This window comes from Schistocerca gregaria, chromosome 1, assembly GCF_023897955.1.
Source record: "Schistocerca gregaria isolate iqSchGreg1 chromosome 1, iqSchGreg1.2, whole genome shotgun sequence".
NCBI classification, from domain to species: domain Eukaryota; kingdom Metazoa; phylum Arthropoda; class Insecta; order Orthoptera; family Acrididae; genus Schistocerca; species Schistocerca gregaria.
In genome coordinates this window covers 1,198,236,250-1,198,263,914 of record NC_064920.1, presented here as the reverse complement: position 1 = coordinate 1,198,263,914, position 27,665 = coordinate 1,198,236,250, and the positions used below count along the sequence as shown (strand labels likewise).

Below are 27,665 nucleotides of genomic sequence, written 5' to 3'. Positions count from 1 at the left end.
CCACAGACAGTGATCCAAGGATCAACATGGGAAAGTCTCTCAAACATAAGTTAGGTGAGACAGGATGGCAACTCAAAACACTCACAGTTTAAACACACGACCAACACTCCCGCATAATCTACCTGTTGTGTACATAGTTCGTCATAGTCAGCGCATACACAATTTTCGCACTAGAGCGCGCCCCGCTAGGCACAACAGCGCAGGCGCAGAGCTCGCCCGTCTCCGCACTACGAGATGGCGCTGCCTTAGAGACAGGCCAAATTCTGCTTCCGCCGATCCGCATATTAATATATAATGCAGCCAATGAGATTTCTGCTAACGTAGAACCTTTTCTCCTCGCGGATCACACTCGCGCAGTGATACATGAACGCGTGAGGTATTATAATGAGTGTACAGACCTCCAATTAGTCAATCTGCATTTGTCTGCATTAGCCTGTACCAGTCTGCATTAGTCTGTACCAGTCTGCATTAGTCTGTACCAGTCTGCATTAGTCTGTACCAGTCTGTAAGAGTTCTACATTTGTCTGTACCAGTCTATAGCCTAGTTTCAGTCTGCGCCTAGTAAGATTACCATATTCCTGTACATAGGCATGAAAATAATGTATAGACACTTTTGTCAAGTATCAGTGATATATGTGAGAATAAGATCAACGTACCCATACCAAAGGAACTTCGGATTGTCAATTCTAAATAGCATCCATAATCAAGTTATATCGATGCTTTTTATTATTTTAACAAATGTGTGTGAAAATTAATCAAGTTTTGTTTAAAGTTGGTCACTGTCAATCTGCTACTCTAAGCGTGCAAGTGGCATTTCTAACGTCTGACCTAACGGCAGAAGATAAACACGCCACGATAAGACCACGAGATATATTGCTGACACTCGCCTACTTCGTTAGAGTGACAAGTCAAAAAATCTTATGGTGTGTGTACCGAAGGTCTTACAGTACGCACACCACACTACCTAACGTCCGATGCCCAATACAACGATGGCATAACCCATGCCAGGCAGACGGGCGGAGTACACTCTTGACATGCTAAAACGACAAACATTATACAAGAGAACATGTTCAAACGCAAGAGCAATCCCAGGTAATCACAACAAGTTGCCTCCACGAATCTAGTACGCAGACAGCGTTAAAATGACTGCTCGTTCAAAACCACACCTGATACACAAGGACCATCCCGCAAACAACTCAAACAATACTACAACCAGTCACTGTGGAGCAACAAGGACGAATTACAAGTCGACACAAACACAGAGAACCCAGAAGCGGTCGGAAGACCAAATACACGTCGTCCGTTGAGACGACCGACCGAACGAGCAACCAACGGTCGCTCTCGATCATGTCGCGCAAGGCAAACGTCCCAGAATGAGTCGCCAACTAACAGTTTGTTACCATGAGTTCACTTCGGCGGACGGACGGACACACAACGGTGGCGGTTTCACTACTTAAACTAGCTGTATCCAGTTGTGGTCGTGGTCGTGCACTCTCGCGACCACATCCTTCCGTCGGGCAGTCCATGTATTGCCAGCTGTCCCGGCGATTCCTGCAGCTGTGCACACCTCACTGGTGCTCCGCCACAACCGAACTGCCACACTACAACCCGGAAGTACTAGAGGTCGCTCCAGAGATGGTACCACAGTACTCGCCATCGATAAACGCCGCTGCTGCCACTCACATTCAAACAAAGCGAGCAAATATAGTGGCGCTAGTGAACGTACTAAGGAAACGAGAGGTCACAATCCGAATACACGGCGCCAACCTGTCAACGGCACAAACGAGAGCCGGAGGACGGCTCATTCACAATTTAGCGCCAATGATGTGTTGGAGACAAAAGCTTTTGGATCCCTGCGCACGTCTGTGTAAATGTGTAACTGTCGAAAGTTTCATTGTTGTATGTCTGTTAGTTATTGTTCAGTGTTGTGTTGAGTAGAACGTTGTGTCACACAGTTTGCGAATTTCTAGACGGCAGTGTTGGAGGAGCAACGAGTCTGCATTAAATTTTGCGGGAAACTCAAGAAAACCTTTACAGAGACACACCAAACGATGCAGAAAGCCTACGGTGATGTTGAGATAAAGATTCAGTCTTCACAATGGGCCTGGAAAGGTTCTTCAGGTGCCACAGGGACTAACTGTTAATCGACAGTACTAAAAATGGTTGCAATAGTTCTGAGCTCTATGGGACTTAACATCTGAGGTTATCAGTCCCTAGAACTTAGAACTACTTAAACGTAACTAATTTAAGGACATCACACACATCCATGCCCGAGGCAGCATTCGAACCTGCGACCGTAGCGGTCGCGCGGTTCCAGACTGAAGCGCCTAGAACCGCTCGCCCACAACGGCCGGCGCCAGTAAATTGAAGAAATGACCTCTGCGTTCGTCACTTTAACAAAGTACTCTAACTTGTCCAACGCAAGGCCTCAGACAATTTCATTGCACTGTTCTGCCTGATCTACCCTAGAGTCCGGACCTCGCACCAACCCAACTTCAGTCTGTTGGGGCCAGTGAAGGATGCACTCTGCGGGAAGCAGTACGTGAACGATAGGGAGGTTATTGGTGCAGCAAGACGATGGCTGAGACGTAGACCAGGAGAGTTGTACAACGGCAGCAGACAGACCCTCCCAGTGAGCTGGGGTAAAGCCGTCGCACTGAATGGACATTTTGTTGAAAAGTAGGTGTTCTTTAGGTAAAAGGTTGAGGCATACTCTGGCGTATTGGAATCCTGAATAAAAACAACCTGATTTCAGAAAAAGATGTGCTGCACTACTTATTCTACGTCCCTCGAAGATATTGGCTAAGCAGTAAAATAATGAAGGTTTTACGGGCGTGCATCTCTTGGAATAGAAGAACGGTAGGACAAAAGTATTCATTTGGGCGGATGCTGTCCTGTTCTCTGCTCTTATTTTCAGGAGCACTCTTTTCTTGGTCGTGAGACCTGCCTGCCTCGTTACGAGTTCTGCAGAGCGCGTCTCGCCTCTCGGTTGTTTTTCCGCCGCGTCCAGTGGTGAGTGACGTCACAGCACTCAGCACAGGCAACTGGCTCTCCATCAGAGAGCGCTGCAGGGTGAGGGAGCTGGGGGGCTGCTACTGCTGCTGCCGGCTTGGCTCTTGCTCTGCTCCAGACACACACACACACACACACACACACACACACACACAAATGGTCGCCACACGCAAAGACTTTATTCGTTTGTGGAAGAGAGCCAAGAGTGCAGGAGCAGGAGGAGCTGCTGCCCACGTGCCGTCTGTGTGTGCGTCGCGGTCAGAGGGGTCAGAACTGGGGAACAGTATCGACAGCGGCAACTCCGTCAGCAACGATGTATCACATTACCGGTTCAAGAGCACCACTGAGAACTAATGAAGTCTTCATTTTTTCATCTTTTCAATATCTTCTTTTTTCCGTGGATACAGTAGATTTGGAAAAATATTTTGACATTGTTGTCGGGAATACTCTGAAATAATGCCGTTTTCAGGGGTGAAATACATGCATCAAATGGATATCTACAGCTTGTACACAAGCCACTGTACGGTTGTGAGAGTCACGCATCATGAAAGGGAATCAGGAACTGAGAAGGGAAGGAGACGAGGTTTTAGCCTATGCTCTGTATTACTCATTCTCTACATTGAACATACACTAAAGGAAAGCATAGAGAATATTGGGAAAGAAATTTAAATTCAGGGGAAGAGAATTATAACTTTAAAATTTGCCGATCACGTACTAATTCTGTCAGAAATGGCAAAGGAAAAGCTTGATTAGTTCAATGAAATGGATAATCTCTTCAGAAAGAGGTTGAAGTGGTAAAGTTGTAAAGAAATGTACTTTAATCAACTAAGCCGATGCTGAGAGAATTAGAGTAAGAAATTAGACATTAAAAGTAGAAGATGCGTTTTGCTATTTGGGCAGCAAAATAATTGATGATGGCCAAACTGAAAAATATGTAATAGGTAGACTGGTAATATCCAGAAAAGCTTTTCCTAAAGAGATAAATATGTTAACTTCAGGTAGTCCGAGGAAATATATTTTGAGAGTATTTCTCTGGAGCATTTCTTTATATGGAAATAAAGAAAATGATTCTAAGCACTATGGGACTTAACATCTGAGATCATCAGTCCCCTAGACTTACAACTAATTTAACCAAACTAACCTGAGGACATCATGCACAGCCATGCCCGAGGCTGGGTTCGAACCTGCGACCGTAGCAGCAGTGCGGTTCCCGACTGAAGCGCCTAGGACCGCTCGGCGACATAAATATAAACGACAAATAAAAGAGACTAGAAGAGAAAACAGCTAAGATTTAGAGATTTGGTGTTACAGAAGATGGCTAAAAATTAGATCTTTTACATGGAATGAAGAGAAACTTAAACGCATTGGTGAGAAAAGGTGGTACGTTCTTCCCTGCTATTGGCCTGTAATAACTCACGTAGATGTGCGTGGTATAAATATTAATAATTTCCTTCAGTGTATAAGTATGAGAATGAAGATCAGATAATAATATTTCGAAGTATTAAGATTATTTCCTCGCACATAGTGTGGCGTGCGAACAACTGCATTGGTAGCACTGGTGGCTGAGGCCATGCGTTTGCTAAGTATTTTTGCATTACCATGTGAAATATCGGACTTCTTGCAGTAAAATTGCCGTGAAGATTGACTTATAGTGCTTTTATGCTGGTACTTTATAATTTGCCAACAGATTTCACACTAACCTCTGCCATGTCGCAGCCGCTTACATCATTGTTAAAACTATTAAAATGAAAAAAAAGACAGATTAATAAAATATTTATTCAAGAGCTCCCGTAAGCACGTAAGTTATGAATACACACATATAAATAGTAATTGTTGCTTGGCAGTGTATAAATATCTAAATGAGTATGTCGATGCCCCTCTTTAAATCTGCCTATGAACAGTGCGTAGCAAAATGTCTGGAGTTATGGAGCAATTACAAAATGCGTTCCTATAGAAACAGACTATCTCACCACTCCAAATAGCAAGAGAGGAAAAAAGGTGAAGTACTATATTAAAATATTTGTTGTTTTTTCACCGCAGCCTTTATCAAAGTCGGAAACGTGATGGTACGCATTCCTCCTCCTTACACGAGGCATCACAACAACGTTTCACCAGGCAACACCGGTCAACTGCTGCTTGTGTATGAGAAATCGGTTGGAAAGTTTCCTGGTGCCAGCACGTTGTAGGTCTCGCCACTGGCTCCAACCTTGTGTGATTGCTCTGAAAAGCTAATCATTTGCATTTCACAGATTCATCTTCCTGTTGGTTAAATTTCGCGTCTGTAGCACGTCATCTTCATGGTGTAATAATTTTAATGGCCAGTAGTGTATCTTTTATTTTTCCGTTTCGTCGCATATCTCGAAGGGATTTTTATGCAACTACATTGAGTTGAAGGTGCCCATATGAGTTCGAAACTATGTTGTTAAAACAATTCTGGAACTGAGACGGAAAAATAAACGTGTATGACAATTGTTAAGTGGAAACTGCTGGTTCCGTCACCGTCTGAGATGTGTGCAGAGCGGCGAAATAAGAAGCAAAGAAGCTTCCAGCATTTGTTTGTAAGTTTGTGCTAGCGATTGCTACGTTCTGTCTATTAGCTTTGGTGCGGACGGAAGCGGCGCGTATTAATTGGGAGCTCTCTCTCTCTCTCACACACCTTGAGTGGATGCGTCAGCTACGGTCGATGCTCGCCTGTTGCCTGTTGCCTGTTCCTGTTGCTTCTCTCTCCTGGCCTCAGCGCCTTCGGCGTTTCCATTGTTCGCGTCCTCTAGTGACTCATCGTCGATTCAGAGGAGAGAACGCAGACTTGCCCACGAACCCGTAGCAGGGGCTCGGGCTACGAGCGCAGGAAGTGATGGCTCGTACGTGCTACCTCCGTGTCCATTACAGCGTCACTGGTTTGCAGCTACAACGATACCGCCACCTTGCAGGCAAGGGCAGTCTGTGGAAAAGAGTGACTCATACACCATAGACCTGTTGGTTTTTTTTCTTCCCTCCTACCAAGAAGGGACCAAGAAACAATTTCATTCCAGTCTTAATTGTTTGTTTTCTTTCTTTTCCTTGAAATTCTTTCACATTTTCACAGCGTCTCTTTTCCTTTCTTCAGACCACTACTTCTGGCTTGTAATCCTTCTAACTTTTCTAATACTTCTACTTAAGTTGCACATTTTTAAATCTTTTTTAAAGTTCTCCTATCCAGTATCGTGTTCATTTCTTTTCCCAGATATACTGAAAATCTGTAATATCTATCTATTGTTATACTTCCCACATAAATGTCCAAAAATCTTTCCTATTCATTATGGTTTCTGTTATTTGGATATACTTTGATATATTTCGTTATTGTTTCTTAATTTCCAGTATTCTTCGCTTGTTATTTGACCCAAAATTTTTAGTTTGTCTAGTTTATAATTCAGTTGCGTTGTGATATTCTGGTTGCACTACTGTGTTGTAATGCAGTACTTTTCCATTCCCTTCTATAAGCTTTTATTGTTAACTTTGTAGCCGGCCGCGGTGGTCTCGCGGTTCTAGGCGTGCAGTCCGGAGCCGTGCGGCTGCTACGGTCGCAGGTTCGAATCCTGTCTCGGGCATGGATGTGTGTGATGTCCTTAGGTTAGTTAGGTTTAAGTAGTTCTAAGTTCTAGGGGACTAATGACCACAGCAGTTGAGTCCCATAATGCTCAGAGCCATTTGAACCATTTGTTAACATTGTGTCCCACGTCGTATACCTCTTTTTATTTTCGACGGAGTCTCAATATTTAACAACAGTCATAACCATTCTTGGGCATAGTAGGTAATCTTCAGATTCTGCTATAGGAAAATAAAAAACATTCACATTGAAAGACTTAAAAAAACTGTAAAGTTTTTGCCGTTTGTCTCTGTAAGAAGTTAAAAGTAAAAATCAAAAAACGTGCTCTTCTTACCTATTTGACAGGTGTTAATACAATCCTAACGGAATGGAATCTATGGAATTTTTCAAAAATATATGGATTTTTTCAAAAATCTATCTCATTGTTACTTTTGTAATACATTTACATACTGCAGGGAATTAAAAATGCAACAGCCTCAAGGACAAAGTTATTTTATTGACAATTCAACATTGTAGAGGTGTATGACAACACACACGACACAGTAAATGGTGACCATACAGCCGCATCGATGCGCAGTGCTCCCCCACGCAGAGAAACGATCACAAAGGTGCGGAATGGCGTCCTGCAGTGGACAGCGCCAAGCATCCTCACACTTTCGCAGCAAATCGGCAACTGTTCTTGTAGGCCGTGGAGAACGAGTAAGTTCCCGTTTCACCGTGCGAGACACGTGTTCAGTTGATGAGAGCTCTGGTGATCTCGGTAGCCAGGGCACTTGTTCCGTACCACGAAGAGCACGTTGCTTTGCAGAAGCCGTATGTGGACGTGCAATATTCCGCTGAAAAAGCACATTACCTTCCTGTTGAAGAAAAAGCGGTAGCGCGTGGATAAAAATCTGTGCACTGGTTACTTTACCCTATAGAGACACCAGATGTGACCGTGAGTTGTGACATATGGTCCCCGTGACCATGAAGCCGGAGGTGTGGCCGTGTGTCGCTGGCGGATGCACTCTGGAATAGGCCGCTCACAAGATGTAACCAGTCCACCACTTTCATACAAAATCTACTCATCTCTGAAGATAGCAGAACTCCATTCCACTCCCCAGTCGACTGTTTCGTGACACCGCAGTAGCCGCGCTGGTGGTGTCGTGTCCAGAGGCATAGTTGGCCGTTGTCCTCCTGCAAGCAGACGATTCCCAACGGCCCTTGGTCACACACAGGTTGTAACATGGTCTAGATCTCTTCCCTGGACGATGTTTGGTCGGCCACCGCTGCTCGCACAGTGCGTCCGTCTTGACTGGAGTCTGCACTACGCGGACGTCTCGAATCCGGTCTACTGGAGTGGGAATATTCAGCAGACCACTGCTGAAAGCAGCGACACGCCAACGATACACAGTGCTCAACATGTGTAGCAATCCATGCAGCTTCACGCAGGGCCTACAATGCGAGCCTGTTCAAACGGCTGGAGTCGTTCAACAGAAGTATGCGCTCACTGGTGGGGCATGATTATACCCTAAAATGAATACTGCAAATCCTGTTCGCCTCTAACCTCAGCGCGATTATTATCTGCAGTGTCAAAATAGAGGGTGCACTCAATAACCTCTTGATCGTTATCACTGTTTACCACAACAAACGACACAGGAATACTGCAACCACTCATCACCCACATACTCGTGTTACAAACTGGTGCCACTGAAATCAGTCTTTGAGGGGGCTGCATTTTTTTCACTGCAGTTTATACACCGAAGAGACAAAGAAACTGGTACACCTGCCTAATATCGTGTAGGGCCCCCGAGAGCACGCACAAGTGCCGCAACACGACGTCGCATGGACTCGGCTAATGTCTGATGTAGTGCTGGAGGGCTGTCAAAAATTTATAAGAGTACGAGGGAGTGGAGATCTCTTCTGAATAGCACGTTGCAAGACATCCCAGATCTCCTCAATAATGTTCATGTCTGGGGAGTTTGGTAGTCAGCGGAAGCGTTTAAAATCAGAAAATTGTTCCTGGAACCACTCTGTACCAGTTCTGAACACATGGGATGTCGAATTGTCCTGCTGCAGTTGCCCAAGTCCGTTTGAATGCACGTATGTGTCACCTGTCAAAATAGTATCTAGACGTGTCAAGGATCTCATATAACATCACCTGCACACCATTATAGAGCCTCCACCAGCTTGAACATCTGCTGCTGATGTGCAGGGTCAATGGATTCATGGGGTTGTGTCCATACCTGTACATGTCCATCCGTTAGATATAATTTGGAACAAGACTCGTCCGACCAGGCAACATGTTTTCCAGTAATCAACAGTCCAATGTCGATGTTGTCGGGCCCAGACAAGGCGAGCTATCTGTTGTGCAGTCATCAAGGGTATACGAGTGGGCCTTCGGCTCTGAAAGCCCACACAGATGATGTTTCGTTGAATGGTTCGCACTCTGAAACTTTTTGATAGCCCAGCACTGAAATCTGCAGCAGTCTGCGGAAGAGCTGCAATTCTGTCACGTTGAACGATTCTATTCAGTCGTCGATTGTCCCGTTCTTGCACGGTCTTTTTCCAGCCGCAGCGATGTCGGAGAATTCATGTTTCGCCGAACTCCTGATACTCACGCTACAGTCGTGAAATGGTCGTACGGAAAATCCCCATTTCATCGCTACCTCGGAGATGCTGTGTCCCATCGCTCGTGTGCCGACTGTAATACCAAGTTCAAACTCACTTAAATCTTGATAACCTGCCATTGTAGCAGCAGTAAGCGACCTAACAACTGAGCCAGACACTTTTTGTCTTATATAGACACTGCCGACGGCAGCGCTGTGTTCTGCCTGCTTACGTATCTCTGTATTTGAATACGGATCCTATACCAGATCCTTTCCCTCTTCAATTGGAGTGATATGGGGTCCCTGACAGGTGACACCTACGTAACCATCCTGTCTAATCACCGACATCCATTCGTGTCCATTGTGCATTCCGGCAGACTTGGACAATTCCAGCAGGACAATGCGACACCCCACACGTCCAGAATTGCTACAGAGTGGCTTCAGGAACAGTCTTCTGAGTTCAAAAACCTCTGCTGGCCACCAGACTACCCAGACATGACCGTTATTGGGCATATCTGAGATGCCTTGCAACGTGCTGTTCAGAAGAGATATCCATCTCCTTGTACTCTTACGGATTTATGGTGTCAATTGCTGCCAGCACTACTTCAGACATTAGTCGAGTCAATGCCATGTCATGTTACGGCACTTCTGCGTGCTCGCTGGGGCCCTACACGATATTAAGCAAGTGTACCAATTTCTGTGGCTCTTCAGTGTCGAAGTGGAGTGACGGCAGCCCCACTGTACGGTCATGTACATTATGATTCTAGCAAGATGTTCAGAAATATTGAATTACAAAGATCAGTCGGAGCTGAGTGCGGTCACATAATTAGCAAGAATGTGAAGAATGCTAATTATTATTATTATTCACGAGTGTTACGTACTTCATGTTGTGTAAGACATTGTGACTAAAGGTAACACTGTTGTGTTAAGAAGTACAGTATAAAGTAAATGGCATCCCTTGAAATAAAGTTTCAAACAAAGGCTGTAAAAAATGTTTCTTAACACAGTCACAGTTACAGCATCACAACATCAACGAAGAGACGGCAAATGACATCTCCTGCAGCGAGAGGGAAACTTCTAGAAGACGCAAAGTAGGAGAGCTATAGGAAAACTGCGAGGTGTTCCTGATGTCCTACATCAAGGACGACATCTCTCACTTGTGCGGCGGTCTGTTACAGTCAGATACAGATAGAGATACAATCACTCCAACGAGGTGAGGCTGTTGTAGTTTCAACATCAGTTCTTGCCCTTCTTATGACGCAATTGTCATTGCAGTTTTCAAGACTTCATCCGGAATTTTCTCAGTCCGTCAGATGTTATGCATGATTAGTGTGATTTCTTTTAGAGCTTTTACCATCATCTGAGTTCAGGCATCCTATAACAACAGTCTTTACAAAATATTTTGTTGATTTTCAGGCTTTTTTGATTTATCTAGCAGTTTCGTTCCCATTTGGTTATTTTAATTTTGAGTCGTTTTTACGAACTGGTTTTGTGGATTCAGTTCAATTTATAAGTTTTTTTTTAAATAACTGCAAGATACTTTGCAGTCTTCTTGGTTGCTGAGGCAGCTGTCCACTTTCCTTCTTGAAACAGAGTTCATTTATGTACATTCTCTCTTGGAACTGAGCAGAAAGTTTCCTTGGGCCATCTGACATCCTATCACGTGGGTTCATGTACTCATCAACTCATTTTTAGTTTCGTTACGTTCCAATATTGTTTCTGACCCACTTGCTTGTTTCCCTGTCTTTCTCAGCAACTCTGTATTCGATTGGTTTTCACGTTAAAGCTCCATTTCTCATTATAATAAACGCAGACTGATAACAGACAATGATAGTAAATTATTGATTTCGAACACATCGGAATCTCTATTCTGAGTGCCCTGCTGTATTTAGCACTCCAGAAGCGCTCTAAGTTGTTTTTACGTATCTATTTGTTTATTTTCCTGTCCATCAATTCATATCTTTAACCACTCTAAATATAAAAACTCGTAACGATGTTCTGTGACTTCATTATTAATTTCTATTATTTTATCCTCGATACATTGATTCTAATCCAATTTAAGCGTAATTGATTTCCTAGGATACTTCAGAACTTATTACGTTGCTCCATTTGTTTTTTAAGTTAATCTACACTAGAGAGAAACCATATAGTTCCAGCAGCGAAAAGATGGTGTCTCACGCAAGTTATGTTATGAGGTCTCTTTCTTTTCCGGCTCTCGGAACTGAAAATTTTCTCCAGACTCATAGTGCAGTTTTGGTGATAATGAGTTCCCTTGACTGATTATCCTTTCTGTTCTGAGTTTCTCACTATCCTCGAGGCGTCAAATGGAAACTTAAGCTTGTACTGACGTACGCTGAATCAATGTCTAGTATGTTATTGAAATGGTTTTTCGAAATCTGTGAACCCCAAACAAAGCTGAATTCATATTCATTGATCCATTGTATACAATTTCGTTCTGCACTTGTAAATTGTCAGTTGTGCTGTATTAGCGTGTTCCTTTACTTGATAAAAGTGTAAAACTTCATCCACACGGTAAAATTTGAGTGAATAGCTTACATTATGGAAACGGAGTTGATACGTCTACAGTGTTTTGTATCTCATCTGTTTCCATTCTAGTGGAGGAGACCAGTACGGTGTTTCTAATACATCCTGTAAACAATTTTGATATTTCCTCCTGATCCACCAAATTTTCGCCTTTTTCTCCATTAATCCATTGAAATAATTAAACGGCGATAGATGAAAGTTGGTGCCGTACTGGGATTTTACGCTTACGCGAGCGATTGCCTTAACGGTATCGGCTACCCGAGCACGTCCCCCGTCAGAACAAAATCTCGATTTGCCGTACACTGCCGAGTAGTGTCCCCTGTCCATTATTCCTCTACGCTCGCAGCCCGACTGTATTCCTGAGAGAGGTCGGACAATAGCCCGCATCCGGGCTGGAAGACTGACATGCGAGCATTGTGTGCGGCATTTGGAGATTCGGGTTCACCGGGGGCCAGCTCGTATAACCAAAGCGGTTAAGGCGGCCGCACAGGTAAAGCGGGAAAGCCGGGTTCGAATACCGGTTCGGCACCAGTTTCCATCTTTCACCATTGGGTTATTTCAGTGCCCCAAAGCAGCAAAAAGGCGGACATTTCTCTCGCCAAGTATATACACAGGGCAGTGAATCGACACAATGGGGTCTATTCTTTCAGATATACGTACCTACATAACCATTTAATCAAGCTTTGATCATTTCCATTGAAACGTCATTATATTCCGCCCATTCTCTAATCACGTTTCTAATGACTCGTTTAATCGTCAATTTTATGTGCACCGTCTTGCATAATGTGCATTGGATACATTCAATCACTTATGACGTGCTTTGTGCTCTTAAAGCAGCTCTTTGCCAGTCATTTGAATCCCGAAAGCATCTCAGTCCTGTCATGTGGCTGCATTTCAAATAAGGCAAAGCAGAGGATGTTTCATCAGGAAGGATAGTAAGTGATCCAACTTTTTGATGCACACCATACGGTAAAATGGCTATGTATGTAAAGCGTTGCGTTTGAGTTTTCCACACTCCTGGAAGTTTGCATTACTCTCGCTTAGGCTGCTGTAGGGGCCTAATGACATTAATAAGGCCATCAGCGGTTACGTGTTTGGAGAGCAAATACAGCAACGTCAGTGCAGCTTAAGTAAACCTGCTGGGCTGTAGCCCAGAGCGTGACTAGACGGCTGGGCCGTAGAGCTTCGTATATATATATGTACTACTGCTCTCCAGTCCCTGTACGCTGGGTGCGTGTGCTCAAACTGAGTGCTTTGCAAAATTATGAATTCTTTTCCGCAAGTTTCCAATACCTTTCATTTCAGAGAGTTTGTTTTTAAGTCTATCACACGGATATTATTAGGAGAATATTCTATCCAGGTGGTTTTATCGTAAGTCTAAGAGTATAATTAGTGGTTCCGAATATTCTGCTCTGCAGTTACCTGTAGGTCAACCTAATGGTGCATACATCAGTTTTTTGGAGCTTTCAGGTAACAATTCTTTTGTATATAATTCTATGAACTGTGGAGTAGAGCTTGCTAAAAGAGTTTGAAAATTATCTGTCTAATTTTGTGCTAAAACTTGCTATTTGTGGCAAATATTAAAGTAAAGAATCAACTTTTAACTATTACAGGCAAAAGGGCATCTTGTATGTCCAGATTCATGCATATATCTTTCGAAGCTAACTTATTAATCACGGATAATTTTCATATTGTCTTATTATAAATACCATTTTATTTGTTTTAAAGTACTTATTAGCTGGATAATTATCGTATACAGCATTGTCGTGGATAATAACCATGACAACTGCGGTAGTCCATTATCTCTACCCGTCCTACAAGGTGACTTTTCTAAACAAATATAGTATCCGAAACTACAAACACATTTGTCATTGTCACATTGAATTGTCATTTACCTACTGCTACTACGGCCTAAAGTGCTTACTGTAACAGAAAATGTTTGTCAAGTTAAATTTGTATGTTATGTGGCACTACCGACAGCCGCTGAACTCTGCCCACTGCATAATCCAGAACCAAACTTTCCGAATTCAAAATCCATTTTCGGACACTTGGAAATGTACATACAAGACTATCATAAACTCATTATTATTTCACGTCATTCGGTTCAATTTTAAAGATGTTTTATCTTTATTCCCACAACTAACCTTATCACAACGACTGCATTTATTCCAAAAGTGTCAAAGTATCGCACAGATTTCCTGGTTGCACCATGTTACACTTGGATTGACTAATTTGTCATAAATGTTATCATTTCCCCTCTTCCTGCCCGATTCAAAAATTCTATCGCAGTGTTCCCTTAACCGAGCAGAACTACAGCTTTAGTAAAAAAAATAGGTGAATAACAAGCAGTGTTCAGACCAAATAGATCGCTCCCAGAACAAATTTTAGTTCTGAAGCTAATTCTCAGACATAAAAGATTATAATAAAAAGTAGTTTGTGCCATTGCAGATTTAAAAAATAAAAATAAAAAATAGAAAAATATAACAACCTTAGAAGTCAAGGTTGACAGACTCTCCAATACCTTTTCATTTTTGTGTTAGAAAAGGTTATACAAGAGCGCCAAAAACTAAAGTTGAGGAACCAATCAAATTATGAAGCCAAATGTTAAGACAGACTGCCTAGTTTGTAAAAAACGACTTGGCGATCCTATGTTACGACATTCCTCAAAAACAAATAGAATCTGTAAAGAAACAGTAGGGCCCAAAATATCGTTATAAAAAACAGGATATGTGTCTAGAACCGTTCTGGTCCCAAATTTCTAAAAAGTAAACAGGAGAAAATTTAGGCCTGAAAAGGCTGATTACGAAATAGGATTCAGACTTACAAAAGTTATCTACAACAAAAAATAGATTTCAGAATACACAAAATTGATACATCACAACAGCATCATCAAGCCAATGTGTCTTTAGGGGGTGAAATAGCTATTTTATCCAGAAATAAAATGAGGAAAAGCAAAACAGGGAACGAGAAGGAAACAGGCAAATTTTAGGACCAAATTGTACTGAAGAAGGAAAATACAGAAGATACAACAAATAAACTTAAAAGTGTGCGATCATTAATTCGCATATGAAAACAAGCAGTATAAAATTTTGTGCGCATATGAAGGAAATGAAGCCAACCACAGTAAGAAAATAGCTTGTAAAATTATAGTGGTGTAGTAGCAAATCTAAAATTGAAACAATAAAGTCAATCGAAGGAGTAAAAGAAGGCCAGACGGAAGCAGACAGAAACGTTTTTAGGCATCAAATTCACTACTGGACTGTTGGACTGGCAGAAAAACCCAGGGTGACCGCAACAACTTGGTCTCAAGAGTGGAAAGGAGCTCATTCAGACAGTACGAAACGAGTTGGGCGAAAACAAATGCCTGTAAGTACTTCGCCTGGTCTAGTAGGGCCAAAAAGTAAATAACATAATAATAAACGATTTATCAGACTGGATCTTGACGATTCTGCCATGTACAGGAACAACTTCTCGTTGGACGATCGTAAGAAAGTGCACAAAGACCACGACAAATTTTCACTTGCTCTAATGAATAGCAGCCTTTTGTAAATGTGGGTAGACATAAGACAATGCCTACAAAAAAAAGTATATAGTACCAGACAGTAACTGATTAGAGGATTAGTGCTGAACAACTTGGGAACGTAACATCCACACAGTGTTTACGCATAATAGTAGGAACCAACATGAAATGGAACGATCACGTAAAATTACTGTTAGGAGAAGGCAGGCTTCGATTTTTATGGGAAAATGGAGCGCACCCGTAAAGAAAAATTCATAGAATACGAAAGTGCGAGCAGTTCTATTGTTCGAGTGTTTGTATTCACTAACAACAACGCGTGACAACGGGAATCGAACAAATTCAGAGACGCGCTGTTAGGACCGTAACAGTCTGATCTAATCCACACGAAGGTGTAACAGAAGCTCTCGGAGTAGGTAAATGGGAATTTTTTGGAAGAAATAAGTTAATCTCGCCCAGTGCAAGAGCAGTATAGGGAAGACAATCGATAATATTGCTGTGATAGCTATGTACCCACTGTACAATTATTGTGTAATGCTTGTTCAGATGTAGAAAAAAATACAGAGTCCATGGAACGTTTGTTTCTCTGTCCACCGCATCCAGCAACTGCCACACGTTCGAGAAACTCACCTACTGTTAAATCGCGGCCAGCAAATGCATATGAGTGCAGCCGGTAAATAACGAGCCCGCCCCGTGTCTCAGATGTCATCCTAACGACGCACCCTGTGGCTAAAAAGTCCTGTCTGGAAACATAGCGCCATTGCGCACGCCAGGTTTCAACGACATTGTTAGAAAGACGACCCAATCCTAAGTTCTAGAGCTCTTTGTCATATGGTATCCCAGTGATTACGATACTTACATAGGCGTGGGCGTTCGAAGAAATTTTTCCTAGAGAGAGAGAGAAAAAGATTCAAAACTTACAAGTTTTGATGTAACAGATTTGGAGAATCTGAAAACTTGTCATGCTCCAAGAACTAAATTTCACAAAAAGTACACAAAACTTATTGTACCCCAAAAGACAGATATTTTTCAACTTAGTATATTAAAAGTAGAATACTCATGCATCCAAACAGCAATCATGTTTCAATAGCGTATGTAAAGTACGTCTTTTTATGTTATTTACATGAATAAGGATGTCACATTTTTCACTTAACTATCCAAAATTACATCCCCACACAATTAAATCCAGGATATCTAACGTGCTACGAAACAACAGAAGAAGAAATGCACTGAAATAGGAAAAAAATAATTGAGATAATCCTGACTGACAGTAACAACCATATCCCATTAATACCCCTCGAAATGAAGGAACAGAGTAAATTTTTGAAAGGGGTTCATTCAAATTTGATGCCTTTACCTATAAAACTTGACAATTGTTCTCGTTGATGCGTTTATCGCAGCATGATAATTTCGATTAAAATAAATGAAGTTGCACAAAACATATTATAAAGCCTAAATGTTTTTGGGTTGATTCCATAAAGTGTAGCGCAGAGCCAATAAACGACGAGATGAGTGTGAGGAATCTCCCGAAAGCAAGTGCAGGCTTTGTCTACAGAGGGAGCGACTGTTAAAACTATGTTTTTCAAAATTACAGTAGTAAAATGATGACGTTGACTCCTGCCAATTTCCTCATTTATTACTGTGCTTTAAACGTAAGTTTATGTACTGTACTACTCGTACAACCAGTGTAATTTTTAGTGTTTTTAACCAACCTTAAACTCAATCTTTAGTGCTGTCAGTTCTCCCTCTATTTTGGAGCAGCAAACGGTATTTTCTGTTTCAACTGCTGTATTTGTCATTACGTATGGAGGTTCACACCTACAAACTGCATATTCTGATGATGCTCTTGTTCATTTGAAGAGCGAAACCGGTAAATAAAAACACTAAACCTGACTTGTAGCTGTTTTCAATTACTCAAACTAAAATTGTTTGGTAGAATCAACTTTTGGCATCCTAGGACTGCTCCTGTTTGTCACATTATTGAGTAGCCTACCATCAGTAATGTCGAATTCGTATGCCTGTAACTGCATGTTGCACTGTGCTGCCAGACTTTGATAAGGTGGCCGTACTGGAGAGCACATTTGTCGCTCTTGAGATTTCACTCTTTTTTTCTCCCTCTATTTTGGAGCAGCAAACGGTATTTGTCATTACGTATGGAGGTTCACACCTACAAAATAGCAGGGCTATTTTCATCCTAGCGTACTACAACCCCTCCGTTGTGTAAAACTGAAAGTACGAGCCATCGAAGGTTTTCTTTTTTCACGGACAAATGGTAAAGTACTATTGATATTCCGTTGTCCATCAAGGGAAGGAGGCATCTTTACGGGAACTGAAGACCGGCACATGCACTGCTCCCATATTTATGTATTGGGAAAAGGCGAGCGTGATCTAGCGCCACGGTGTTGTATCGGTTCTCTCTGCAGCTCGTTAAGAGCTGAACGAGGAAACGAGACAAAAGGATTGAAGATATTATTTGGACACTGTTCTGTAAATTTGCGTACACATCTTGATTGCAAATTAGCACCTGAACCGCAGCTGCAGAGAGATACCTAAGAAACCCAAGGCATGCAGTGATTACTAAGGCTGCAGTATTTCCTTTTGCGTTCAATAATGTTAATCCTGCAGTTTAGTCGAGCTGCAGCAATGATTTCTAAAAAACCGAGATAATTCTGTAACAAAAAAAAAAGCTGTAGCCAGATTCCAGAAGGAAGCACGTGCCCCTTTAATTAAAAGCACTGAAATATGCACGGGAAACGGTAAATCTACGTCACCTTGTACGTAACAGAAAGAAGGAAAACTACGCATTACTGGCACTGTGTTGGGGCCTAAAAGTGGAACTCAAAATCTTGATGTTGCGGGTTTTCAAAATGGTTCAAATGGCTCTGAGCACTACGGGGCTTAACGTCTGAGGTCATCAGTCCCCTAGAACTTAGAACTACTGAAACCTAACTAACCAAATGACATCACACACATCCATGCCCGAGCCAGGATTCGAACCTGCGACAGTAGCGGTCACGCAGTTCCAGACTGAAGGGCCTAGAACCGCTCGGCCACTAAGGTCGGCTTGCGGGCTTTCAAACAATATACGTAAAAAGAAATGATGTGGGTGGTGGTGAGGTGTCCCTCAACTACATTCCCTGCTACTCAACGTTGAAGTATTACAAGTTTTGGTTGGTTTCATTGTCCAGGGACTGGGATTCGTAGTTGCGCATTACAAGCCAAATACTGTTGAGCCTACAGTATACGATAAGAATAGAAATATGGATCGACTGGTCAAACGTTCCTATCACTAGGCAATTGCGAATGTAACGTAGAAATTTATAAAGGAAAGATTTCAATTAAACACAATCTGCAGGTACTATCCTAACGACTTTAAATGATGAGTAAGATAGGAGAAGTAGTTTTGAGAATGCGGTATGTTTCTGTTAAACACTTATTTGTGTCGGTGATCCAGGAATTAAATAAAATACAAGTTGAATAACAGGGAAACAATAGATTCCTACTTCACGTAATTAGTTATGAGCAAGAATAGAACAAAAGGTAGGCCAGTAGCCTAATGTCTCTGTCCTTTCTAAAACACAGTAAATATTTAACCAATTCCTCCGTGAATTGTATATATTGGATAAAAAGAAAGACATATATGAATAAATATATTTATAAGCATCCTGCTGCCGTTTTTTCTTGTAACTGTGGAGTACTTATGGCCTGACGCGATTAGTAGTAATCGGCCACTTTGACCTCCAATAACGCAAGTACTACTCAAGTTGCATGCCTGTAATGTTTGCCAGTTTATACTACTAGCTTTCTAAAGACACGACGACGGACGAAATCGGGTGAAGCGTTTAGATTTAGGAAATTCGTTTGCTAGATGTTACTTGAATAATTTACTGTCAGATAGTGAACTTGAAACTAATAAAGATATTGAAAATCTGAATACACCATCAGAATCGCCGTTCAAGTAATGGCCATGTACATGGTTCTTTTGGAGGTATCATGATTCATCTGGCTGCTATTAATTTCTATAGGAACTGTGAAATGTCTGCCATATTTGGCAGTGCCGGTGCGTCACCATGGAATTGCCAGCCACGTGCCCGGTGGAGCACGAGGTCCGGCCGCTGTGCGGCACCACTCGCATGCCAGCTCGCCGCCAGCTCTGAACCTCGAATATTTCCAGGGCGCCACAACTCGCCCGTTACCTCACAATGTTCATCATACGCTGGTGTGCACAGTATACGGACAAATGTAACTTCGGAATGTTGTTACGCCGCGAAGTAGCACAGATCGATGAAACTTGACCATACCAAAAACAGCTGCTGTAGTATAGTACAGAAGCTAAGTGACAGAAATACCCAATGAGACGGACAGAAATAACAGTTTTACCCAAAGACAATAATTACATTGAGACCACCGCCTTTCATGAAGGTCGCTGGACTTTCAAAAGGTGGGTCATGGTTGTTGAAAGGGTGTTTCGTCATCACACACGGAAATGCTTGCTCTGCCACGTGTTGTTACACTAGCCACAAGACTGGTGAGGATACATTGTGGTAGGGCGTTCAATTCCTCCATCAGCCTGTCCGACTGCAACTATCGGCATCGCTCTCACATCGCAGTTCATAACAACAATGCCGCATTTTACACTTCGTTTTGCACAGGGCGTTATACGTAAGCATTACAAAGAAAATAAAACATGTGTTGAAAGTTTTATATTTTCAGCTAAAAGGAGATTCACATAGCAATAAAAGCAAAAGAAAAACATACCTGTATTTCATATTACAGAAAAAAAAATTTATACAACGTCAAAGATACATGTAAAAGGCAAGTGACGCAGGAGAAAAGAAGAAAGAGAAAGAAAAAAAATTCTCTCATAATTAACAATATCTTCACATAAATACACCGGTAAACGTTGTTGTGAGACTGTACTCTATTCCCATGTACGTCTTTCCAGGGGTGCAATCGGCCCTGACTGCACCATTTTGGATAACAATGGGCGACCGCATCGAAAAGCGCAGGAGGAGGAGTTCCTCGAACAAGAGGATATTCAGTGGCTGGACAGGACTGGACGCCCCCCCGACCTAAATCCCTTCCAGCACGTTCGCAACGTACCGCATCACGTCCACAGTCATCAACGACTATGCAGCAGATCTGGACCACAATAAATCCTCACCAACCTCTTCGCGGACATGGGGACGCCTAGCAGTGCATAAATTTGCGTCCTTAGTGGTCATATATAACCACTTCCAGCCTATGTAATGCCAAGGGGACCAACACAAATCGCTATTGTTCTTGTTGTGGTCTACAGTCCTCAGACTGGTTTAATGCAGCTCTCCATGCTACTCTATCCCGTGCAAGCTTCTTCATCTCCCACTACCAACTGCAACCTACATCCTTCTGAATATGCTTAGTGTATTCATCTCTTGGTCTTCCTCTACGATTTTTACCCTCCACGCTGCCCTCCAATACTAAATTGTTGATCCCTTGATGCCTCAGAACGTGTCCTACCAACCGATCCCTTCATCTTGTCAAGTTGTGCCACAAGCTCCTATTCTCTCCAATTCTATTCAATACCTCCTCATTAGTTATATGATTATCCATCTAATATTCAGCATTCTTCTGTTGCACCACATTTAGAAAGCTTCTATTCTCTTCTTTTCCAAACTAGTTATCGCCCATGTTTCACTTCCATACATGGCTACACTCCATAAAAATACTTTCAGAAACGACTTCCTGACACTTAAATCTATACTCGATGTCAACAAACTTCTTCAGAAACGCTTTCCTTGCCATTGCCAGTCTACATTTTATATCCTCTCTACTTCGACCGTCATCAGTTATTTTGCTCCCCGAATAGCAAAACTCCTTTACTACTTGAAGTGTATCATTTCCTAATCTAATTCCCTCAGCATCACCCGACATAATTCGACTACATTCCATTATCCTCGTTTTGCTTTTGTTGATGCTCATCTTATATCCTCCTTTCAAGACACTATCCATTCCTTTCAATTGCTCCTCCAAGTCCTTTGCTGTCTCTGACAAAATTACAATGTCATCGGCGAACCTCAAAGTTTTTACTTCTTCTCCATGAATTTTAATACCTACTCCGAATTTTTCTTTTGTTTCCTTCACTTCTTGCTCAATATACAGATTGAATAACATCGGGGAGAGGCTACAACCCTGTCTCACTCCCTTCCCAACCACTGCTTCCCTTTCATGCCCCTCGACTCTTATAACTGCCATCTGGTTTCTGTACAAATTGTAAATAGCCTTTCGCTCCCTGTATTTTACCCCTGCCACCTTCAGAATTTGAAAGAGAGTATTCCAGTCAACATTGTCAAAAGCTTTCTCTAAGTCTACAAATGCTAGAAACGTAGGTTTGCCTTTCCTAGCTTCTAAGATATGTCGTAGGGTCAGTATTGCCTCACTTGTTCCAATATCTCTACGGAATCCAAACTCATCTTCCCCGAGGTTGGCTTCTACCAGTTTTTCCATTCGCCTGTAAAGAATAATTCGCTATTATTTCAACGTAATTATTGTCTTTGAATTAAAGTGTAATTTGCCCGCATCTCGTGGTCGTGCTGTAGCGTTCTCGCTTCCCACGCCCGGGTTCCCGGATTCGATTCCCGGAGGGGTCAGGGATTTTCTCTGCCTCGTGATGGCTGGGTGTTGTGTGATGTCCTTAGGTTAGTTAGGTTTAAGTAGTTCTAAGTTCTAGGGGACTGATGACCTAAGATGTTAAGTCCCATAGTGCTCAGAGCCATTTGAACCATTATTAAAAGTGTAATTTCCGTTCATATCATTGCGTATTTCTTTCAATTACCTCCCGTACCACGTTTAACATTTCTTTCCATAATCAAAATATCCACGGGTGTACTGCCGGTCTATAGTGTCCAACGGGCACAATATTTCGGCGATCAAACATGTCGCCATCATCAGGTGAATTGACGGACTGAGCTCCTGTGAACGCGCCGGCACGGAGATCCGTACGCTATGGCTGCTCATGGGGAACTGGGTTCGGTCGCGGCGGCGGCCGATTTAAATACCCTTCGCCCGCGGCGCGCTCCCTCCGCCGTCCGCGCCCCGCGCCACAGTAGCGCGGTGGAACAGATTGCGACGGCGTCTGAGATGACGTCGGTGTGATGGCTCTGTCCGCCGTGGTCCTCACAACTATGCGTTTGCTCGATTTACTCTCGATTAACCCAATCGCTGGTTCTCAAGCCTTGCTAAGATTATAGCCACAGTCACGGTTTATGAGGTCGTCATTGGTGCGAATTTCGATGGCCTCTCTAACAACGCTGTCCCAGTATCTCGACGTCTGTACCAAAATCCTCGTGCGGCCATACTCCATAGTGATTTTCCGACAAACAATGTTCAGCGACCGCCGACTTGCTCGGATACATCAGTCGAGTGTGCCTTTGGTGTTCACGGCATCGATCCTCGACGGTACGCATCGTCTGACCAATATACGACTTGCCACATTGATACGGAATGTGGTACACGCCGGTCTTCCTCAAACCGAGTATGACCGCACGAGGATTCTGGTACAGACGTCGAGATACTGGGACAGCGTTGTTAGAGAGGCCATCGAAATTCGCACCAATGACGACCTCATAAACCGTGACTGTGGCTATAATCTTAGCAAGGCTTGGGAACCAGCGATTGGGTTAATCATGAGTAAATCGAGCAAACGCATAGTTGTGACGACCACGGCGGACAGAGCTATCACACCGACGTCATCTCAGACGCCGTCGCAATCTGTTCCACCGCGCTACTGTGGCGCGGGGCGCGGACGGCGGAGGGAGCGCGCCGCGGGCGGAGGGTATTTAAATCGGCCGCCGCCGCGACCGAACCCAGTTCCCCATGAGCAGCCATAGCGTACGGATCTCCGTGCCGGCGCGTTCACAGGAGCTCAGTCCGTCAGTTCACCTGATGATGGCGACATGTATGATCGCCGAAATATTGTGCCCGTTGGACACTATAGACCGGCAGTACACCCGTGGATATTTTGATTATCAAATACGCCGGGAGAAACTCAAGAATCACAGTTCTTTCCATGTATGCAGAGAGCCTCACCGAGCTGTTTTACGTGACAGAGTGTCGGTCAACGAAAGGTACTTCTGTGCTTAAATTTGGCGCACCAGTGTATATCCCCCAATTCTGCAAGATGTGCATGGTAGTAAAATGTGATCCAGTTTTGTCTACAGCACGTAAGCAATAGAATACAGCAGAAGGGGAACGTCTAACTTGGTCAATCACAATGTGGTAGTGAATCAGACAATTGATTCAGTAAGGTCGTAGAAAACTCTACTTTGCTATGATCAACCTGTCTTTAACTTGTCTCCAACCTGAAAAAAAAAATGCGTCGTTTTTGACCCCATTACACATAGGGCTTCGGCTTTATGTTCTGAAAGGCTGTTGCCGGACTTCAGTAGAATCTAAATTAAATAACTTCGTTTCCAGCAGACTAGTATGCTATCTCGTGTTCCACAATCGGTGGCTGCTCTGTATGCCATCAGCTACTGTTAATGTGACCTGACTGTGTACATCGTGACGGCTACTTCGTCAGTTTCGCGTAATGACCTTCTCTTCCTATAAACCGTTTCAGTGACAGCTGGATGGCAGACCACTGAAGGTAAAACAAACAACGATTAAATCATAGTTTTGGGGCGAGATTGCACGAAAGGTGACTTATAGGTAACGACGTATACTAAAACAGAACAAATGCATTATTAATTTGAATTTTGAATGAAGCAAGTAATGTGAACAGAAAACTAAGAGTGCTTAGTTTGGGTAGAAGATAAATTGTACCTTCATTATTGGATGAAGACCTATGTGTGCAGTTGGCCCTATTTATTAGAAACGTTCATCCAGTAGCTTATGGCCGGTGTGAAGAGGAAGACACAGTTGTTTTCCAGCAGGTAACGTTGCGCCCTTTCCCAGAAACAAAACCACACGTGTCAGGCAATGGGCCACTACATACTGCGGGCCTATTCGTGCCGCTAAATGCCGTCACTTGGCAAACATGAATACAGACATCCCAGAAGACTAGCGCAGGTCAATAATTAGCGGCATCAGGTTGATATTAGTACATCTTATGTGTGCAGCTCTTTCCAGCTCTTTGGACTGTCAACATTTTTTTGCCTTCAGGAACAACTGCATTCATCCTGTTTTATGTCATTGCTCGAAGTATTATGGTATTCCACCAACTGTGCAGGAAACTACCTGGCGGTCAACCTGATTACCTCCTACCTCCGCGTCCCCGTAGTTTTTTTGCACTTCACTTGGGCTTCTAAACCAAATCCGCACTAGGTAATTTCCATCAGTTGGTAGACATCGTATATCTAGGGTCGTGAGCATGGGGCGTGTACGGTAATCACTCTCCAGGCAACACGCCACCGCGGGAGACATACAGCTGATGCAAAGTTACGCTGGGCTTTAACTGCAGCTCGCAGTGTCACACCCTCATATTTGCCCACTCTCACAGCATTCCCAACTTGGGAGGTAATGCACTGCCCTTGGCTGCAGTAAGTAGTGAGGATGGGTAGATATGACAATTGTGTATGGCTACATTGTTAAAGGAAATCCTTACGCGCAAAATCGTGGGCTTGTGTCGGCGTCGCCAATCTATTGTAGAATTATGGAATACGTATTATTTTCATGTAGTATGATATTTATGGGAAGTAAAATCTCCTCTCTAAAAATCAGCATGGATTCCGCAAACAGATATTGTAACAAGCAACTCACACCTTTATAAAATGTTCTCGGACTTCTTGCAGGGTCGTTTGTCGCCCGACAATATTTTATGCAAGAGTGTCATCGCGAAAAATTTCATTCTCATCTCTGGTCTCTCTCTTCATCCATGAGACCCAGAGCGCTCAAGCGGATTTCCTGTTTCTTCAGGAAGGCATTTGATATAGTTCCACTTTCGTTTAGTAAACAAAATATGAGATCACCGAGAATCGGAGCAGGTTTGTTACTCGAAGCAGGATTTCCTTGGAGAGAGAACAAAACTCGTCGCTGTTACCGGATCGCAGTCGTCAGGTGTAAAGGATATTTTAGGAGTACCTCAAGGAACTGTGATAGGACCTTTATTGTTTACAGTGTGTTATAGATTTGTGAGGCTGTTCGCAGATATTGCAGTCGCCTATAAGAAGGTTAGCAACGCCAGAAGGCAGTCGAGCTGCACGAATACATGAAATCCACTGCTGTGAGGTAACAATATTGGCGACGCATTATTGGATTCTTGAATATTGCCCATCCGTTTACGACCCTCACCGGGTTCGATTACTAGAAGAGACAGACAAGATCCAACGAAGAGCGGCCCGTTTCTCCGCAGGTAGGTGAGGACGTTAAGGAGGTGTTTAACAAACTCCAGCAAAGGATGGGACAACATACTGCATTCTACGATATACGTCTCGTCAAAAGACCGCAATCAGAAAACCCGAGAAATTAGAGGTAATGCGGACGTTTACCGACAATAATTCTTACCAAATAACGTAAGTTAGTTTGCAGAGCATATGTCTGGGTGTAGACGAATATGCCATAAACTGGAAATATTTATATTTGTTTGTTTTTTAAAGCTTGTTGATCTTGTAACTTTGAGCACTTTCAGTTCTGGATACAATGAGAATCATATTGCCACCCCGTTTCATTCCCACTGTATCCGTCATTCTACAGTTGGTGACTGCTGCTATGTTCAAGACTTTCAGTTCATCCGAAGGAAAAAGGAATTGCTCATCCGTTTGACCTCTTGCTTTTCCTTCATGTTAGGATGATAGCAAATACCGAAACTGCAAAAGAATAAACGGTACATCTTCTGGCTGTAGGCTACATTGCTGTTCTCCTCGTTTCTGACACGTCACTAAAATATTTGCTATTGTACTTGCCGGCAGGTTCATGAGCTGTGTAGCGCTGGCCGCACCTCCACTCAGTTTTTCTTCCCATTTCGGTGGCCTGTTTCCGCCACTGTAGCAGTACCGTGCGCAGGTAACGCAGCGCCAGCGGCTGCCACCCCCAGCAACTCGTCCGGCCGGCCGACGGCCGCGTCGCCGCGCTCTGCAGAGGCCGTCCTCGGCCTCCAGACGCTGCCTGCAGCTCCAGCGGACGGCCTGTCCGGGGAGGAGTGCGCGCGCCACGTGCGCCAGCGGCTGGCGGCGGCCGAGCTGCTGGACAGGGGGCGCCCGCTGGCCAGCGAGTTCGAGCTGGTCGCCTTCTCGCACTTCACGCTGAGCCGCGTCTACCCCGTCGAGCTGGCGCTCGGAAAGCGCGTCGTCGAGAAACCCATCGGCTTCCGCCGCAGGGACCTGCTCGAGGCGCTCAACAAGGTAGGCAACCCGCATCTCATCCACCTGATTCCTGCTGCTACCGACAAGGTAGGCAACCCGCATCTCATACACCTGATTCCTGCTGCTACCGACAAGGTAGGCAACCCGCCGCTCATTAACCGGATCCCTCCTCGGACCGACACTGCGCGGTCCACACACTTATGCCTGAGCGTGTTCAACCTGGAGATGCCGGAAGTCGGCTTTGACTGGCGACACAATTATATAGCGGTGTGTGGCGCCACACCTGCTCAGTTCTAGGAGCAACGCTAACAAGCTTTTTTTTAACTTCTGTAACTTATTATTGTTGTTGTTCTGGTGTTCAACTCAAAGACTGGTTTGATGCAGCTCTCCACGGAAGTCTTTCCTCTCCCAGCTGTGGTGCTGCGCTGGTTAAGTGCTTAAGAAGCCCAAACAGTTAAGGTCATCGGCCTCTCCCCCCCCCCTCCTCCCAGTACAGAAACAGTGTACCCAACCCGTCTGGGTACTGGGTATAAATGTGACAAACCGTGCTAAATGTTTGTGTAGCTTATATCTAAGGTGAAATATGAAAACCAACCCAGTATCCACCTCGTGGGATGTGGAAAACCGCCTGAAAACAGCTTCCTGACTGGCAGACACAGCAGCCCATCGTCGTTAATCTGCCAGGCGGGCGCATCTCACCGTCTCGGAAGCGGCCGCATTAATACTCGCGGCTACCCGGGCTGGACCTCTGCAAGCCTCTGCATCTCTGTATGATTTCTGCCAGAACATTCATTTGAATCTGCTTACTGTAGTCGACCCTTCGTCTCCCTCCAAATTTCTCTTTTTCACAATTTTTTCTCGTCATTACAAATCCGAATTTTATATCCTCTCTACATCACCCAACGTAGTTAATTATTGCCCAAATAACAAAACCAATCTACCGCTTTTAGTGCCGCATTTCCTGATCTGATTCCCTCAGCATAGCCTAATCTAATTCTACTACATTCCATTACTTTAACATTGTTCCTCTTATAATTTCTTTTCAAGACACGGCTGGCCGTGGTGGCCTGGCGGTTCTAGGCGCTTCAGTCAGAAACCGCGCTGCTGCTACGGTCGCAGGTTCGAATCCTGCCTCGGGC

The 27,665-nt window shown here is 43.6% G+C and overlaps 1 protein-coding gene across 1 annotated transcript in view; it reads left to right on the top strand.

The window, feature by feature from the left end:
• LOC126284727 (chondroitin sulfate N-acetylgalactosaminyltransferase 1) overlaps window positions 1-27,665 on the top strand; it is a 492,417-nt gene that overhangs the window by 375,336 nt on the left and 89,416 nt on the right. The window contains exon 5 of the mRNA XM_049983864.1: window positions 26,228-26,565. Within this exon, the coding sequence (XP_049839821.1) occupies window positions 26,228-26,565 (338 nt within the window). The remainder of the gene's footprint in view (window positions 1-26,227; window positions 26,566-27,665) is intronic.